The sequence below is a fragment of the Rhopalosiphum maidis genome, chromosome 3 (assembly GCF_003676215.2).
Source record: "Rhopalosiphum maidis isolate BTI-1 chromosome 3, ASM367621v3, whole genome shotgun sequence".
Classification (NCBI taxonomy): domain Eukaryota; kingdom Metazoa; phylum Arthropoda; class Insecta; order Hemiptera; family Aphididae; genus Rhopalosiphum; species Rhopalosiphum maidis.
In genome coordinates, this window is record NC_040879.1 from 12,282,942 (window position 1) to 12,303,152 (window position 20,211).

At 25.7% G+C, this 20,211-nt stretch overlaps 1 protein-coding gene and 1 non-coding gene across 2 annotated transcripts in view; both read left to right on the forward strand.

Moving 5' to 3' along the window:
- Nucleotides 1-291: 291 nt before the first annotated feature.
- On the forward strand, nt 292-410 carry LOC113560248. Its single transcript, XR_003406101.1, has one exon. It is a non-coding gene; the product is annotated as a 5S ribosomal RNA (ribosomal RNA).
- Nucleotides 411-6,833: 6,423 nt separating this feature from the next.
- Nucleotides 6,834-20,211, forward strand: part of LOC113560192 (cytokine receptor-like) — a 31,665-nt gene continuing 18,287 nt past the window's right edge. Inside the window, exons 1-3 of the mRNA XM_026965953.1 lie at nt 6,834-7,137; nt 17,764-17,938; nt 18,514-18,951. Coding sequence (XP_026821754.1) covers nt 17,788-17,938; nt 18,514-18,951 — 589 coding nt within the window. The 5' untranslated portion in view covers nt 6,834-7,137; nt 17,764-17,787. The remainder of the gene's footprint in view (nt 7,138-17,763; nt 17,939-18,513; nt 18,952-20,211) is intronic.

The window sequence follows — 20,211 nt, forward strand, 5'->3', positions numbered from 1 at the left end:
TTGATTATCATTTTATTATTACAAATTATTTTAATATCATTAAAGTAATAAAATTTATATTATAAAAAGATACAATGGATCTAATCGTGCGCATACTACTGGGCACAGAATAAAAATTTTAGTAAATAATTTAATTCATTTCTTGAAAAATACGGGTCGGGACCTCGGAGGCGATCGCCTTCTACCCGCTTGGGCCAGTTCGACACTGCATATTACTGAATAAATATACATACGAATTTAATATAATATATAATAATAATATTATTAGTAGCCTAGTATCACTAAAATTTCGCCAACGACCATACCACGTTGAATACACCAGTTCTCGTCCGATCACTGAAGTCAAGCAACGTCGGGCGTAGTTAGTACTTGGATGGGTGACCGCTTGGGAACACTACGTGCCGTTGGCTTTTTTTCTTTTTGCATTTTTACTGCACTTAATAATTTTGTCAAAAACTGGTTTTACGTAAAAGTGCGCAATTTTAAATTGTTTCCCAAATTATGTTTACCTATCTAGAATTTTTAATTTTTACCTCCCAAAAGTAAAAACTCGATTCCAATTTGCTAACAGAAACCATACTCAAATTTGAAAATTGAAGCATTTTTTTTACCTATTGTGAAAAAACGTAAAAAAAATCTTCATTGAAAAATCTATACATTGATCGTTCCGTTCGGAATCGAATACAAATGGATTTTGACTAAATGTTTCATATTAATAATACTGATAAATATTTATTATTTATTATTTATTTTTTTATTTTTTATTATTTATTTTTTATTTATTTTTTTTATTTATTTTATTTATTTATTTATTTATTTATTTTTATTTTTATTCTGATAAATCTAACTAATCTTTTTAGAATTAAAATTGTATCGCATTAACTTACTTAAATCTTGTAAAAACTATAGGTCATTTAGCTTAAAAATATTTATTTACAAAATAAATGATAAAAAAAAATGGTACTTGCATATAAATTATACAAACATACAATACCAATATTATAAGATGTTATAATGTAAATTTAAAAAAAATAAGTAAAGAACAGTCTGTAAACTGTAAATATAAAAATGTCTATAGTATATTATTAAATACATTTTTCAATGTTTTTTTTTAAAGTAATACGTTCGTAAAAATAGATTTAACTACTAATGTATGAATAACGAATAACAATCTCTTATTTCAAACTATAAAATGTCATTAAAAATGCATTTGGAAATATATTATACTATTTTAGTTTAAAACTCATAAATACCTATTAACTTCTAATTTTCAAATAAAAATACTTTTTCTTATGTAATTATTCATCAATTAAATTGTTTGGTATTTTAATTAATTAGTAACTATATTCATTTGAAAATGTATTTAACCAAAATGATTTTGAAGCACTCTAAAATATGTATTGTGAATCTACGAAAATGTAATAATACTCACATTAGCTATTACGAGATAACTATGATAGATCTATGATAGTATCGTATTTCTAGATTTGGCTTACCTGAAAATAAATCGTTAAATTTAGCCGTAAGAAGATATAATATTAATATAGACTATCAGAACTTCAGACTATCAACTTAACTTAAATACAACAATATATATTATATATTTAAAAGTCTACAAATGTGCTCTAAATGACTAAAAGTATTAAGACAAGTATCATCAAAAATAAAAACGATGCATGGTAACTATAGTTGCCAGTTGGTTTTCGATAATTACTGGCTTGTCGATAAGTCAGACTGTACTGTAAACACATTAAATTTGTAAATCATATCATCGGACTTTTACATGGGGTTTTGTAAAAAACTTAATGGATTTATATAGTAATATATTCGTTACATGTCTAGTTCCTCCATCACTATATGACTGTACAACTTGTTTTTAAAGTTCACAGAGTATTGAGCACACAAAACACAAGACTATGTTGAATAGTATTTAGTTAATGTGTAATGTAAAAGGCATTATATTATATCCTTATTTTTGTTTTGTTTTATCTTTATTAAACGGGATAAACCCTTTTGAACATATTATATACATTACATTTACATTATACAATATATACATAGGTACATTAATTACATAAACCAGACGAAATATGAGAACATTTACTTACAATAGTAATAGCCACGTGACGTCATCCGGCCATGGCACGACTAACCGTGTTCAGCGTGTTCTGTGAGTTTATCGCTATTATGATACAATAATATTATGATGTAGGTATTATAAGGATTTCGATTTTTTTTATCGCTTGATTTTATTTATTCGTCGAGTACGACAATAAAATCAAAATGTTTATACTTCTAAGAAATCTAAGTATGATGTGCCTTCTTTTATGAAAAAAAAAAGTGTTTAGGATATTATTACGTATAAATTATAACTAAAATATCGCGATAGTGAAACATCCGTAGTAAAATTTATAGGTATCTATATATAAATATATAATGGTGACAGATAAGGCACATGAGAATTTTGTTCATTAGTTATTGAAACATTTTTTCCTACTGTATACCGTTTATCCTTGGTTTATACTTATCATAGGAGAAACTCTTGTAGCTCAAAAAAAATGTATTTATTGTTTCTCTGTTAATGAATAAGTAACGAGTGAATTATAAATTAATTATTGTTGTTTTAAACAGAAGACACAAAAAAAATAAAAATTATGTAATATTAAAGCAATGTTTTTACAATTAAATTTGACGGTTTTAGAATTCGAACTTAACATTTAAAATATTTATAACATTTTTATATCTACATACATTTTTGTTGATTATGTGTAGCTAATTATGGTAATTAGTTTATTGAAGTGGTGCTTAGTCTGTAAATATTTTTAAACTGGACCTAAGATATATTATATTACCGAGATACTTGATATATTATTCTATTCATATAACCAAGTGATAAATAATAATTATTATCTTTATAATAATAAAACCTATTTACACCATTCAACGGTACGCCGGTATTGATTTAAAAGTTAATAATAATAAATAATAACCAATATTTAATTAATTAAAAATATAAAATATTCAAAATCTTTGGCGAAGATTGATATTATCGATATAAGATTTATTATCATATAATAAAAAAATAAAAAACAATTACTAATAAGTAATAATGTTATTATGTTTAATTAAATTTTATCAAAAAATTGTATGCATAAAAATTGACGAATCCGCTTCTGCACGAAAATTTTTTTTCGCGTACAATTATTTACCATTGAAATCAAATACATATAACTAATATTATCTATTATACTATAACCTACTCGTTATGATATACACTCACAACCTCCACACAGCACAGCGACTTCTCTGGGCCTCTGGCTTTTTAAGTGGTTTTATTTTAAAATATAAATAATGTAGTACATCAATGTACAAAACTATTAAAAAAAAATTATTATTTATTTATTTTTGATACCTATCTGCTCAGTTTAGATTAATTTTACATACCATTAAAGTCATTATACACTAATGCTGAAGATTAGTAAATAATTATTTGTTATTATTAATTAAAAATGTATCAAAATGAGCATTCTATTAAACCGTTGAAATTCGTTTTTTTTAAATATTATTATATAAATTATTTTAATATAAGGTATTTAGGTTTCTTATAACTTGAATCGAATATTATCTTTTTCAGACTATAATTAGTATCAAGAATTTTGTTTTCAATAATATCTATATTAGCTGTCTAGCGGCTTAATTGAAAACACAATATTATTAATAGTGAGTTGGGACATGCGTAGTATACGCTTGATGTTGACGATAATTTTATTTTACAATACATTTAATAGGTAATATGACAGAGAAATAAACTGCATTTTCTTATTAGTTATTGTTGTACTGGAGTTTTAATGTTAAGGAAATCGTAGTCTATATTATTTTTACCTATAGATACCAAGATACCTACAATAACAAAAATAAAATATAAATATTGATTGAAATAAGTATCTTTTTTTTAACTCATATATTTGAATATGTATGTGTTATTTATAAGTTAAAAACACTTTTTGTGGAAGTAAAAATGCTTTAAATGCTAAAAATGAGATAGGGTGGTTAGGTAGCAAATTGTATCTAGTTAGTACTTTGGTTACTTAGAATTTGGAAATGTAAAAAAAAAAATAAGGAAAGACTGGAGTTTTTATACAAATCATATTTTTGATAATATTATAAAAATATTATAGAGATATTCATAAAAAATTTTCTTTTTAAATTTTAAGGTTTGAAAATTGAATACAAGATTCCTCATGAGTATTTCATTTTGAAACTATAAAATCAAATAAATATATAAATAAAATTATTTTTTATAGTCATGTTACGTCCCGACTTAAGTTGATTCATACATCAACGTAAGAAAGAAGACTTGATGTTTAAGTGTTATATGTATTTTACTAAGCGTTAGTAAAATATTTATTATACGTTTACGACCTACCTCTGTATGTCTTGGATATCACTATCACCTGCAGAGCTCTCGTCTCGGTCACCCTTACATACGATCGATTTGCAATAGAGTGCTATGGTTATGGTGGTGATGATTCCGTTGACACAAGGAGCCATCGACGCCTCGTATCAATATTAATATTCTCGTCGTTTGTATCGATATCCGTCTTCGCGAGTTACGACTTTTCTGAGAAATGAGCGACGTGTGAACATCCTTAAATGTTCGAATCGAATCAAATAGTATATTATATTGTTTTATCGATATCCATCCTGGCCTTGACTCGTAACAGTCATTTTAAGTTCAAATTTAAGACGAAATTACTTATTTAAACAATAAATAACGATGTTTTAAATTATATTTTTTTTTTTTTTATAATTTATAAAAATTATTTACGGAACTTAAAACTTTTAACGTACTTATATCATGTTAATATGAATTTTGTTGTACGCAATGCAATTTTTGATTTCTTTTAAGATATAATCTCTTTATACAATACACCTATTTTTACTGTTTTACGGTATTTACTGAAAGATGTTATTTTGATTTATATAATTTGATATAATAATATGGCATAAATACATAATACTATTGTAATAATTCAAAACGATACAAATAATTTAATAATGCAATATTTTTGAAAAAAAATTAAGTCAACATACCTTAATAAACAAATAAAAATTAATTGCTTAAATAGCTATTTCAAAAAACATATCATGAAATATACTTAGTGATATATGGAGTATAGACTTACGCACTCTACTTGACCGATTCCGCTCAGAATCGTTTTGCATGTGAACTTATATTTAACAGACACATAATAGTAACCCGCTCGAAAACTAATCTACAGCAGAGTGGTATACTTTTATTTTGATTTCAATATAAAATGTAATATAATAATGATAATGAATTTTATATTCTTACGCACTATGTCAAATATCAATTTAATTTTTTCCTGATTTGTTATTTGGTTTTAAACATATTTATTTATTTTATTTTTTAAATTTAAATTATCACTTTCAAATATTCTTATGGTTTTATTTCGATTTCTACTTATGTGAAACTAACCTTCACTTGTACGTTTTATACACGTCGTTACGTGAGGTTATCAAATGTGCCTAAAAAAACGAAATCTTGGTTATAAATTATTAATTAATAGTTGTTATTAGTTGATTACTTACTGATGAACAGTATTTGATTTATACTTTTACTGAAAAATAGGTGCAGATACGTGTTATAAAATTGAATGTTTAGATATATTCTTCCTCAAATTTTAACACTATTATAAATCGATACAAAACAAACTAAATTATCATAGTCGAAATAAGAATGTAACTTGATTTACATTAAACCGGCCAAGTTCGAAGTATCAACTATTGAACAGTTACAAAAACAATTTATTCCTTTAGGACAATCACTTAAAATTTTCAAATTAAAAATGTCAAACAATGTTAAATGGAAATCAAGAAATCGTAATCAAAATCCAATGTTTAAATATTTTTAAAAATGATCACTATGTAAAATGATCCACAGTCCTTAGTATATTAGTAAATACTTTATATTATTTAATACAATTTATATAAATATACCGTTATTGATCAATATGTGTAAATATCATTTTTGGCTTATAAGTATATAAGTCACTCTTAGTTTAAAACTCGCTTATATGTTTGAAAATGTACGAAAACATCTAATTATTATAATTAAAATATAAACATCTAGTATTTTAACGTTTTTATTAAACAATTCATTATTATTTTCGTACATTTTTTTTATTATTTTTATTTTACGTTTTTATGAGCAAATATAATACATAATATATTATAAATTTCTAAGGGATTTTAATGCCAACAAGTCTCGAATTTCGGCGATGGCTTACGAGTATGTAAGACGGAGAAAACAAAAATGGATGTACCAACCAACTTCAGCAAGTAGGTATACTGAACAATAACAAACACTAAGGAATAGTGATTACATATGTATAGGATAGGAGGAAATCAGCAGGAGGAAAAATTACGTTATGGAACTGAGCAAGTAATCCGGTATAATCGTATTTAAGTTACGAAAATATATGTAACATAACAAAAAATTAAGTGAAAATGCATTGCATACCTTTAAAAGAATTACGATGATATTCGATTTGTTAACACAAAAGTTTCTTTCAAGGGCGCAACACGCAATATTACCCATATCGAATCGAAAAGATATCCCGAAATCGTGTGTTTACAATATATATATTGTATACAGATTTTAAAGGATCGACCAATAACAACGATCCCCTTCCACTTCCCTTAGCACGGCATAGTTTTTTTTTTTTTTTTTTTTTGGTGCGCCCAACGGCTACCTTCGGTCCACCATCCGGACAGTTGCGTTCGTTCAGTCTTTCCAGACCGTTGTATGGTTCTCGTGGTTAGTGCTTTAACGCGTCTCGAGTCTACATTGTAGTTACAATTTTCGTTTTTTTTCGGTTGTTTAATTTAATTTTAATCCTATATGTGTAACAATAATATAGTATATAATAATTATATTTCACCGGTTAATGTTATTGCACGTTTATTAATATTTGTGATTTAAGTCGCACTTCTAACCACACGACCACCACGGTCGCAAGGTGTTGGATTTTGCAGTAAAAAATTGTGTTGCGAAAATAATATCAGTCGACAACCACTGTACGAGACGGCCTGTGACAAAACATAACTATCGAGGTACGTATAAGTTTAATTGCAATTCAAATTATTATAATTTCTATTAAATTTCGGTTGTGTATATCAACCATTAATTTCCCGTTTTACATTCGATTCTGAGGGCGGAGCAAGAATATATTGATTTTACAACGATGTATATTTCTATTTTTCTATTTTTATTTCTGTTTTCTTCTTTTGTGGCAACAAAAATGCTTTGATATTTAACTTAGGGGAAGTGTGTAAAAAATGTCAAACTTGTACGGAATTAGATATTTAAGTGAAAAATAATGATTTGAGTTATTTTGTTGTTGTTAAATTATTACTGGTAGGTAACTTTTAACGTACATTATTTTTAAATAACACATAATGACATTTTTAAAGCATAGTTTTTGGCAAAAATGTCTTCAACCTATTGTATTACTTATAGTAAAATAAATGCCTTTAATATAAATATAAATAATAGTAATTAAATTGTCTTTATTATTTTATTTATTTTTATTAAACTCGTGTAAAATATAGGTACGTACATTTTATTTTATGACTATTAATATTGTCTATAATAAATTATGACACAACTATAGAATACGTACATATATATATTGTAGTAGCTAGCTAAAATTATTTTTAATTTTTTGTTTTTATTAACATTTTAACAACTCTTTTGGTCCAAAAGTATTTAATTATATTAATTTTATAATCAACAACGTATATATATATATATATAAGATAAACAATAATTTATTTTGTACGGTTTTAGCACTGTAATAATAATTATATTATGTGGTCATTAGTTTATCACTTATTCCGGAAAATAAATCGTCTCGAAACAATGGCATCAAAACTATAATCCATTTGACCGTTGCACAGTTTGTGTATTGTAAATATACATTTTTTTTCCGAAACGCTTATTAGACTGTGTGAAGTTTAACAAAATTGGTATACGATACTGGTTAAACTGTTAATTTCGTTTATTTTACTAAAAAAAAAGTTTTACGTCAGCGTTGCATTCGATATCGGTTTTTGTCAAAATGTATTGTTATTTCGGCGTTGCATTAAGTCTGTTTTGTGTTGGTCGAGAAGTCAGATGACAGAGAGATTTATATGACCTACAGCAGTCTAAAATATAGTGTTATATTTGTATAAATTTATAATTTGTTTTATTATTCGTTAACTATTTGCTTTTGTACACTCGTATAAAAAAAAAATCGGCTCGATAAATGTTTATATACATACTAACACACTGTTGATTGTTGCAACACCAAATGAACCTTTTTTTTATCCCGGCAAAAGAATTTCGAAAAAAATAACGTATTCATGCGACTTATTTCCGAATTCCTGTATAATACGTTACCGATGTCTATAATAATATAATGTATACGTATATTATTATATATATGTGTGTTAAAGTTTACAATCCACACACATTAACGTTTTGTGCTCACGTCTCCGCGGGGTATCTGACATATATATATTGCAGGTTCCTTATCCAAAGAGATTTGTTTATTGTTATACTTGCGGACTACTATTACTATACACGCGCAACGTTCACGAATGCTTAACAAATCACTAATACCTACCTCGTATACCTTTTTAATAGCTCCGATAACATTTCACTGTGTTATAATACGTCTTTTAGAGATTTTTTAACAGGATTATTTTAGATTCTCCAGACCGAAACGATGAATGTATTATTGGTTTTACAATGGTTGGTGTTTTTTTTTTTTTTTTGCACGCTAGCCATCGCCTTTTTGAACAGTACGAGTTCATTAATCATCAACTTTTAGTGTAGTTTCTTGCTAACAAATCGTATATAGTTGGAATTTGGGGATTATAGGGGATTAGAGAGGAATACATTTCGCCCCTGCTTTTGAAAATATTCGTGCAAGACTCTGCAGGTTCGATGTTATGTTGTAATTCAAAAAATGAACAACCGTAGAGACCTTCTTGAGTAACCACTTGGCCTGTGCATAATATCACATAATATGGATATTGTCGATATTGAAATATTACATATAATGTACTTAGGTACTATCTATATTTACAATTTAATTCAATAAATGTTCAACATCTCTATAACCGCTAATTATTCTTTTTACGTGTATTAGTAGATTAAAAATGTTAAATCAAACGTTTAAATTGTTCTTAAATTCTTACGGTAAATCAAAATCAACGCAGAATCATTTTTCAAAATTCCGTGCATGGTTTATAATTATAATAAACATTTGATATTATTATTTTAATTTAGTTAAAATAACTTCGTACCGGGGTTAGTGAAACGAGACGAGAGTTCATAATATATAGTCGGTCACTGTATCCTGTTAGCTTTTTGTACTGTAAACAATATACATAGTTGGTACCTACGTCATAACTTGTAAAAACAACAATTCACTATTCTGATATTGTTTTAATTAATATAACTAACAATACAATAAACTACTAAAAATATGTATGTTTTTGTTTCGCCTGACAATCATTCCTAGGAAACTTTAATATACTTTAAGAAAACATACTTGTGTTATTCACTTACAAATTCCTTATCGTATATTTAGTACAAAACAAATACCTACATTTCAAGATGTAAATATTTTTATTCAAATGTCATAGGTTCGTTAACATGATGGTCCCCGTAATGTTCATAATTTAACTTATCAACTGAGTCATTCGTTTTATTACTAAACATATTATGATTTATAACACGAGCCGTTAGTGACTTTGAAATTTTGAATTAAATATACGAATAGTGTTTGAACTGTTTGAAGCTGTGAAATAACAATTTAATATTTTAGTAATATTTAATAATAATTCTTTACACCACTTAGAGTTATTTAAATTTTAAATCTAAACTAAAAAATAATCGAATAATTAACCATTTATAATGATGACAAATGTATCAATTTTTCTATTTATGATTTTTATACGTCGATAGCGTCAATATCAATAGTGTGATTATAATCTGCTTTATGCATCTAATACTCAAACAAACGTATAATTCAACAAAAATTTAACTAAAAGTTTTAGTAAGTTTAAAATAATTAATTCACCTTCAAAAGTGATGTTTTTCATCAGTCAACTCTCAAAACTATCGTCGGTGTATCCATTACATTTTTTTAAATAAATAAAATGAAAAATGTAAAAACAATTGGTCATTTTTTTAAGGATATTATTACAGTTAAGTATATTTTTATATTTTTGTTTTATTATTAATTAATAATACCTATTTATTTATTTGTTATTTACCTATTTTATAATTTCATAATTTAAATTATCTGTAAATTAATTCATACAATATTATCATAATGACATTAATAAATAGCCTATTTAATAAATAATAATAATTCAAAATAAATTAAACAATAAAACTACAATAACTTATTTTAAATTTTCTTGATTAAATGATAAAATTACAGCAATAATAATGATTTTTCTATACTCATATTAAATCGAACATATCAAATTTAAATCAATTGGTTAGCTAATTGCTAATACAGAATTAATTTGAAAAATAGGTAATATTTTTACATGGAAAAGATATCACCAAAAACAAAATATTGCATTGTTTTGTTTTTATTTTACATTAATATAAAATGCAACTGACGGATATTAAAATATTTTCCACAAATAAAGGTCATGTAAAGTAACAAACGCGTGTATAATATCATATTATACAAGTATTTAATTTCGTGTCGTTTTGTATTCAACATGAAATTATTCACTAAAAGTTTCAGAAAAACTATTAAAATAATTTAAATTAATATTAAATTTGTAAATAAGTATTAAAAATAATGTTTTATTATCTTAAATAATATTATACTTAAGTCCACTATCTACTGTAACTTTTTTTTTCTAAATAAGAATAGCTTTTGGCATAACAGCGGTTATTTGAGTCCTATAATACTTATGTTTTGAACTCAATTAGTTTTTCAAAACTTGTTTAAATTCAATTCACTTACAGATACATTTTTATCAATATTATATTCTTTGATTCATGTTAATTTAAAATCAAAGTAATAATTTTTTCTTAAAAAAATGGTTATTACTAGGGCTAGAATTTCTATGTCTTTCCATGTTTTTTCCTTTAAGTCTAAATTGATTAGTTGTCAGATTTTTCCACGGTTTGGTTTAATCTTAATTTAATAGAACAATTTTTTTCTCTCATATATTTGCACATTTTGAACATATTTATTACATGTATATGAATTTTTGTAAATCTTGTTAGTCTTAAATAGTATTTATTTAATGAACGTCTATAATTATTGGGTTATTTGTCGAATTATCGTAAATATACTACCTATATAGACTAAAATAGACTTAATACTAATGAAGAATAAGGGATTCAAAACACTTCTAAAAATGTGTATAGTATTATAAACAGTGAATATAAAACGAAAGAAAAAAATGTTAATATTACTTTAAATCTCGAATGAATCTCGTAATTTAAATATGCTCCAACAACATCGTGTGATGTAGAAAGGAGTTTCAGCCAATACGAATCTTCGATCAAATCACCGGTCGTTTCATTTAAGTTTTAAAACTAAAAAAAAAAAACATAATGTAATAATATTAACTAATATTTAAAAAAAATTTTTTTTGTATATTTTTACATATTTTGGTAAATAAAATGCATATTTTACAATTTTTTATTGCATATAAATCCTAGTCCTAGTCATTACCAGCATATATTTTTGCCACAGTATACTTAACGCATAAACACATATTTTTAAATTAAACACTTTTTGTAATTTTTTTAGTGCATATAAATCCAAGCCCTATTCGTTATTGATCGTAATTTGAAATGTACTACCATCGAGTCTGATGAACAATATAAAGATAATACTAAGATAAACATTATAATAAAATAGTAAATATCGTGCCTAGTGCCTACTCAACGGTTATAGATACCATAGCGATGATAATTATTATTAATTATTAATATTATTATAGTAAGTAATCGACTTACAAAACGTTAATATTCTTATGACACCCGAGATTAATGTTTTCACCGGCGCGGTATCTAACTTGATCATCTCATGCGTCCCTGGTAGTGGTGGATGCAGAATGAAATCACCGAGTAGTTTTTCTTTAGTTTTCTTTCGCGAAATTAATTTAAATTGTTTATGTAAAATATTTTCAGTATTATAGTAACCACATAACACTGCGAAGCAGTTGAATATTTTAAACTAATTATTTGGTATATTATGGACTTATTGTTAATATGTACACACAGTTTACATAGAACGTGGTGATAATCGCATGGTGTAAACTGTAAAGGTTACTTTAGAAATGTCAAAAACTATTCAAATACAATTTATTTTTTTGTCAATAGAACGATTCAATAGAATATTTAAGCGAACATAGTTCGAACGGATGTAGATTTTGGGATTTTATGATTTAGTGCTGTTCTTGTAATGCTCATTAACCGGCGGTTAGCGAATTTTATTACCGGCGGAATTCCACCGGTTAACGTTAACGGACACTTAACCGGACATTTAAGAACGGCCCTAACGATCTTAATAAGAGATAGACAAATGGGTGTGAAGTTCTCTTAAGGAATGGTTTTTAAATTTAAAATAATTATACATCAATTAAATCTTAAGTCAATTCGGAATCTACTTAATATATATTATTACTTATTACATACCTATTTAATTTTTTTTTTTTTTTAATAAATTATAGGTTACTAATGTATGTTATGTGTTAGAAATATTCAGTCGTACCTATAAGGTGGTATACTAATAATTATACGATATGAAATTATATTTTGTCATTTCGCAACTATATATACATAATATGCATATTATGAATATATATATATATATTATGCATTTTTAAACAGTATTTAACATTAATCGCGATAATTTATATTGAAGATTTTCAACATCACGACATTGTTATAGAAAAATAACGCCTTTCTGAAAATGTAAATCAAAATACTCAATACACATTACACATTTAATTTAATTTTTAATTATTATATTATACCGGTTATAATAAGTATTTTAAAATTTGATACATAATATGATGTTTAAAAATTTTACATGGGTATTTACAAACATATACATAACGACATCGTGAATAGGTACATTTTAAGGGATGTGAATTATTTTTTAATAAAACTTGAATAGTCAAACAACTACGACCACACACTCTACATCTCTGCAATATGCAAGTGATATAAATGATAAAAAATAATAATTATTTTCAAATTTTAGTAAACAAATATAGGTAATATTTATGTAACGGCAATCAATCAAAAATTGAAAAATGTGTAAATTGTTATTGAATCGATAGGTCTTTCATTGTTGTTTATAAAAATACGTATTACAATCTATTCATCAATTATTTTAAACTATATGCATCTCTTTTTGGGATGTATACAGTAAACGGATTCTGATCTTTTTGTTTGGTACCATTGAGTATATATTGTATAGGGATACAATGTTCGATTATATAGCAATAGTATTCAATACACACTTAATAATAATGCCGCGCTAACGATAAATTGTTACCAACGCCTGTAGTAAGAATCCGCCTCGAAAAAAGATAAACAACATGGGGCTAGTATCTAGTACTTGGTTTGGGTGACTCTTTTTCAAGCACTTATTGACAAACACTTTATCAATATAAATCGAGTAAAAACTAAAAAAAAAACGTTCAACATTATAAATGGTTATAAATAGTAAAAGAGCTCAATAAGAATCACCATATTTTGAAAATTATATCTTTAAAATAATATAAATATTTATTAAAAAGTTCAAATATTTACATTTTAAAGTGTTATTCATTTGTGAATAAACTACAATAAAAAAAAAAAAAAAAATGAATCTATCGAAAACTACATATTATTTTTTGGTAAATATTCCTACTATTCCGCTGTGTTTGTTAGTTTTTTCTAATTATTTTAAAAATAACTTTTTTTTATTTCCAAAAATACTAACTCCTACCAAAAACCACTCCCAAAGTTGAAAATTGTCTTTCTGCTCAGAAATTTTATGACATTCAAAACATTTTCAACCAAAATCAACCAAATCAATACATTCTGGGTAATACACCGAAACGTCCAGATTTTAAAACCGGAGTAACAATTTGAATTAACGTATGTAGTGTAGTTAAATTACATTTATGATTATTAGCTGGTGGTTGACACTAGCACATCCGGCTTTTGTTCATAGTTACCTACTGCTATTTTAGTCGTGCCTAATCTTTGGTACATGAATGTACCTACCACGTGAAAAATAAAAATTGTATGCAGAAAAAATATTATAATTTTAAATTTATTTCTTATTTTTAATAATCTATTGAGAATTACAACAATGATAATACTTAAGAAGTTTATAATATTTAATAAAAATAAAAATAAATTAGTGTTTTTTTTTTTTGTTTTAACAATATTCAGTATAAAAACCGTGTAACTTAAATTCTTAGCGAGGATTGTTAATATCCATTAGTTATAAGCCAGATCTTTCTAAACATTTTGCATACAAATTATGTGGAAAAATGTTTGTTTGTAAACAAATAATGTAAATATGTGTATTAAATACATATAATTTATCTTTTACGAAAAATATACACATCATAGACTTTCAAAATTGAACTGAAAACTTCCTCAAGATACTACTCTATAGACCTATACCAGGGTTTAAAATTAGGGTATTTTACTACTGCACACCTAATTCCACATATCAAAATAATTTAAAATATTAAACAAAGACCTAGTGCACAATGCACATGCCACATATAACTTCGTTGCATAATTATTTTTGATATTTATTAATAATTAATTATAATAAATACAATCTAAGACAATTTTCTATAAAAGTCCTTGAAACCTATATGACTAAAAATTTTAAAATTAAAAACAAAATAGCTTGAGTTGATAAACTTATTATAATGTACTAAAAGGTCACTTCCTACTGTTTAATGTTTATCAGAATGGTTGTGAATTTAATGTACTAATAAACCATAAATAATGCATTTAAAATGTTAAAAAAATGCATTGAAATGTGAAAAATTATAGTGCAAAATGATCTAAAAAGGAATATATGGCCTAAAGAGGCAAAAAAATTACTTAAAAAATTAAAAACGTAAAAAAATGTAAAATAAAAGTTTTGTAAATGGATTTTTTTATTACATAATTCAAATTATACACTTACAAAGCTACGTTTCACAATTACCAAAAAAAAAAAAAAAAATGCACTTTCCTACAAATTCACAGCCCTATTTATCAGCTATCCGGTACTGGCAGTTTTAATCATTTTTATATACCTATATCATGAACATTATTCTCTAATGTTCATGATCTATATCTATATGTCATATTATCTTTGATAATATAGTTAGCATTTTGACTGCGACAGTTATACAACAGTTCTGCAAACATAAATTGGTACCACAAAATCACGACGTCATGCGGTAAAATATCGTTATCGGCAGACGGTATTAACGTAGAAGCTAAGTAGAACAAACAGCACTAACGCAGCAAAATCGAATGAAAAAAAAATGAAAATTTCCATTGTAGTAGGGCTGTGGAAATGGACCAATTTTAAATGAATATATGTTAATTAGTAATTTTCAATAATCAATATTGAATATTATTCAAATAAAAATGTATAAAAGCCAAAAAACATATTGCACACTTTTAAATTTGCTACTGCACACAATTTTAGGTCCTGACCTATAGTACTTTAATGCACAAACATTGAAATTGAATATTACAAAATACAAATTCTATTAAGGGTCATAAATACTAAAATGCTATAAAAGCACAATAGTTTGTATTATCTAAATACTGTAAAAATAGATAATAAGATATAATATTATATATTTTATATAGTACTTATTGGAATGAACAAAAGAAAGGTCAGCAACAAAATTATATGGTCTCGCAGTCATTGCACCAAATCTTAAATGTATACAATCATACGTTTTACACTAATACTTTACTAAATGTATTAACGTATATTATTACCTACTATTTAATTAAAATATAAAATGTAAAGCACTCAAATTCAAAGCAATACTGTTTTTTGATTGTCCTTTTATAAAATATCGATTTTTTTCGCATTCGTGATTTTTATTAGGATTTGTAGACTTGAAGTATTTTTACTTTGTAATATTTAGTTATAGTGTGTTTATACTGTTTATAATACTAAAGAATATAGAAGAATATTAAGAAAAATATTCATGCGAAATATTTCCACAGGCAATGGACTGAACACTTTTGATTTAGATTGTCATTAGCATTGTAAGATTTAGTGATATTATGTACACTTTTTGTACAATTTTTATGTTTTTCACACAAAAATCAAATTTAAAATAAAAATAATTTAAATAGGATAATACACAAGACGCTCGATTGTCACATCATCGAACGTCGTACATAACTATTTAGTGTTTACATGATATTATAGTGTGGTGTACTAGTGTGTAACGTGTTCACTATTTACGATAAAAGCAATAATGAACATTATTTGTCACTAGTCTAGACGTTTATTACTCATTACTGTGATTAACCGACATCTGATTATACTAGAAAATATATAATTTTAATAATATTATCATTTATAGTTTTTTTTCCAAGGCCCAAACATTCGATATACTCATAAACTTATTCTTTCATCGTAATTCATCTTCGTTAAATATTCGATATTTTGAATTTGTTGTTTTGGCCGAATACCAATTTTATTTATACAAAAAAACTAAGAATATAATTAGTGTGTTTATTTAAAAATAATATTTAATACAAATAAATTATACAGATTGGAAAAATTACGCAATAATAACCAACAACCAACACTAATAAAGTTTATAATTTTAAACATAAAATGTTTACACATTATATTAAGTTTAAAACTGGGTGGAATCAATAGACGATATTATAGTTAATACGAACAGAATTTTTTAATCAAAGAGATAGACAAATGATTGTTAAATTTACTTCGGGTGTCGTAACCCCCTCCCCACACTACAACAATAATAAAATCTAAATTAAAATCTTTTTTATAAATATTATTTTTGTTATGCCTCAAATTTTAAAAATGATTAAATTTAAATTGTTTTAAATTGTAATTTATAAATGTATGTCAATTTAAAATAATAATCAATTAATATCAATTTTCTTGATTTTTGAGACATGACATCGACAAATTTTAGGGATCAATAATTATGAATGGCCATTGGAACTTATATGCTTGAATTATTTTTTTTTTTTATAAATTGATTATTAAACAATATCCTTATTAATAGTTACACCGCCTCTGCTCAGAATCGTTTTTCGTGTAGCTACAACAATTTGTCATTGAATTCAAGTTTGACACGTCTATTATACAATTTACAGCGCTACAGTTAATACTGAATAACAAGAAACATTTGAAACCTTTTATACAGCAAAGCGAGTTCCCTGGTTTATTTATTTTATTTTGATACATTTCGTGTAAATAATGTAAATACCAAGTGTAAATAATTATTAAGTCGTTTGGAATTACACTTATCAAACGTTTTTCTACGTTTAACTTTCGTCGTACATTTAACTAGTATATATGATAAGTAAAATAATTAATTCAGAATATTTTCACTATTTAATTCTTAAATTATGAAAACATCTCGCATAATTTATTTCAGAAACTCAATAGTGTTTATGTTTTGTTACAGGTGATCAGCAGAGAAGATATAACCATGATACGTCGACAGTATAAAGTTGGAACTTTCCCAAACAATTTGTTGATATCGGCACAGAAATGGTTGATATTGTTATCAATAATACTAATATCATTTGATTTTTCAAATTCATCGATAACCTGTGGACCTGGCATATATTCACCAGGAGGTAAGTAGTACTAATCGCTCTTAACAACTAAACTTTAAACTAGTCGTATGAAAAATTTAAAAACCTTCAAAAATTAACCAATTATATATCAAATGCGTGTACTTAATAAGTAAGTTGACGAAAAATTAAAATATTTGTTGTGATGGGACTCACGTGAACCTGTTCAGATGAGCTCATTATCTTTTCGAAGATATAAACAACAATTTATCAACATGTTGGCTTGTAATTTATTATTATAAAATATATATTCAATCATAAATGGAACCCGAAAATTGTAGGTATACCAAAAACTATTTTTAAATATAATTTTAATACCTCAATTTAAATTAGTCGTTGATTGATTAAACTATTGAATTAGAAAATTGTTTAAGTATACCTAGTTAATTATTTTTTGTATATGATTTAAAAAATAAGAAAATTTCCATCCGGTTCAGTAATATTAGTGTCTTGTATATTGGTTTATAAAAATTAATTTGTTTTATATCCATCTATCTGTTTCACAATCTGTAGAATTTTGAAACGGGACGCGTTACAAATCAAATATTATTAACATTATTATTTGTTTGTAATTTTAGGAACTACTCCGAATGGTGACATTAATATCGAATACAACAGTGGTACTCCGTTGGTAATCACATGCAATTTAAATCCTAATCACGAACTACTGCGGAAAATACTTAGTGATGAAACTGCCGATGATAGCAAATCAAAACTACTAAGCCAGAAAATCCGGTTCTATAAGAACGACGAACGCGTCGCCAAACAGTACGTATCGGTCATCAACTCGACGGCGGCCCAATTGCGCGTGTCAAATCTCTCGGCGAGTTCCGATGTCTATACATGCATGGTATGTTTGGATAAAAACAACCATGGTGTTAAACTATCTAAGACCGCTGATATTTCATCAATCAATATGGCTCTACGAAATAGCATTATGAACACGGTCGGTTACCGTCCAAACGAATCAGTCGACACGGACATCGGGGTGTGCCTAAACAATGTTAATGTCGGATGTAAGTTAACTATCCCATTGTATAACCTATGTAGATATAAATAACATTATTTTCTTTGCGGATTACTTGAAGCACTATTCGTTTTTGAACGGTTGATTCACAGGACATGGTAGCGATAATATACGCGCTTCGAACCATTATAAAAAAAAAAAACCGCCCGTTCGTCGGATTTTTAAATATTATCATAAAATATATGATATAAATAAAAATAAAATATTGTATGCATTAGTGTTAGGTAATCTGTGTGATTGTTCCGGCGAAGTACGATTGCGCGCGTTTTACCTTTTTAAGTACCTATACGATTGCGCGCAGTGCCAGAATAACAAAGAATATGATTTTAACTATTCAAAGGCGTACGATTGCGCGTGAAATTGGGTGCGACATTGCCAAATTTTTATATTAAACAAAAATTAAGTTATATCATAATTATTTTTAATATTTAAATACAGATACAAATTACAAATACATTTATTCAGAAACTAAGAATGATATAATATTAAAAAAATATTATCATACCGTCATAGAAGAAAAAATAAATTATTACATAAAAAAAAATTATCGTTAAAAATATTTCGTTGAATTTACGTAAATAACGCAAAATAAAAAAAGTTAATAATTCAAAAAAGTGGACAGATTACATTTAATATAATATTTAAATTAAATTTTAAAGCCCCGATACTTATTTCTAAATACGGCCAAATACTTAAGTAAATTTTCTGGTGTTTTATTATTTAAATAATGTCTGTGTTTAATGTTCAAATTTTCAATTTTTTATAATCCTTCTTTCGATTTTAGTTTTATTTTTATTTTGAAAATGGTAAACGGATTTACCATAAACCTAAATATTTGGCAACGTTGTTCAAAAGTAAAAATAAAATAGCGCGCGCAATCGTATAGTGCCCAATTGTTCAATTTTTAAAGATTTTTTAAGTCGTTCAATCACAGGATTTTTCATTAATTATTTATTTGATCTAATATAAGAATATCATATACAGTTTGCATTTGGATTTATTTGCGTGGATTATTAATTTTGATTTTCGATCGAAACATAGAAAAAAACACATGATAACTTAAAATAAATAAATTATTATGAAATTATCTACATGATAATTGAAATTTTATCGAAATGATTTCGAATGATTTATCGAATAGGAGACAAATTTAAACCGTGCAGCATTTAATTATTTTGAGTCAATTATTTAAAAAATAATAGAATATTTTTAAACAATTTTTTTTAATTTATAAAAAAGTATTTTCAAC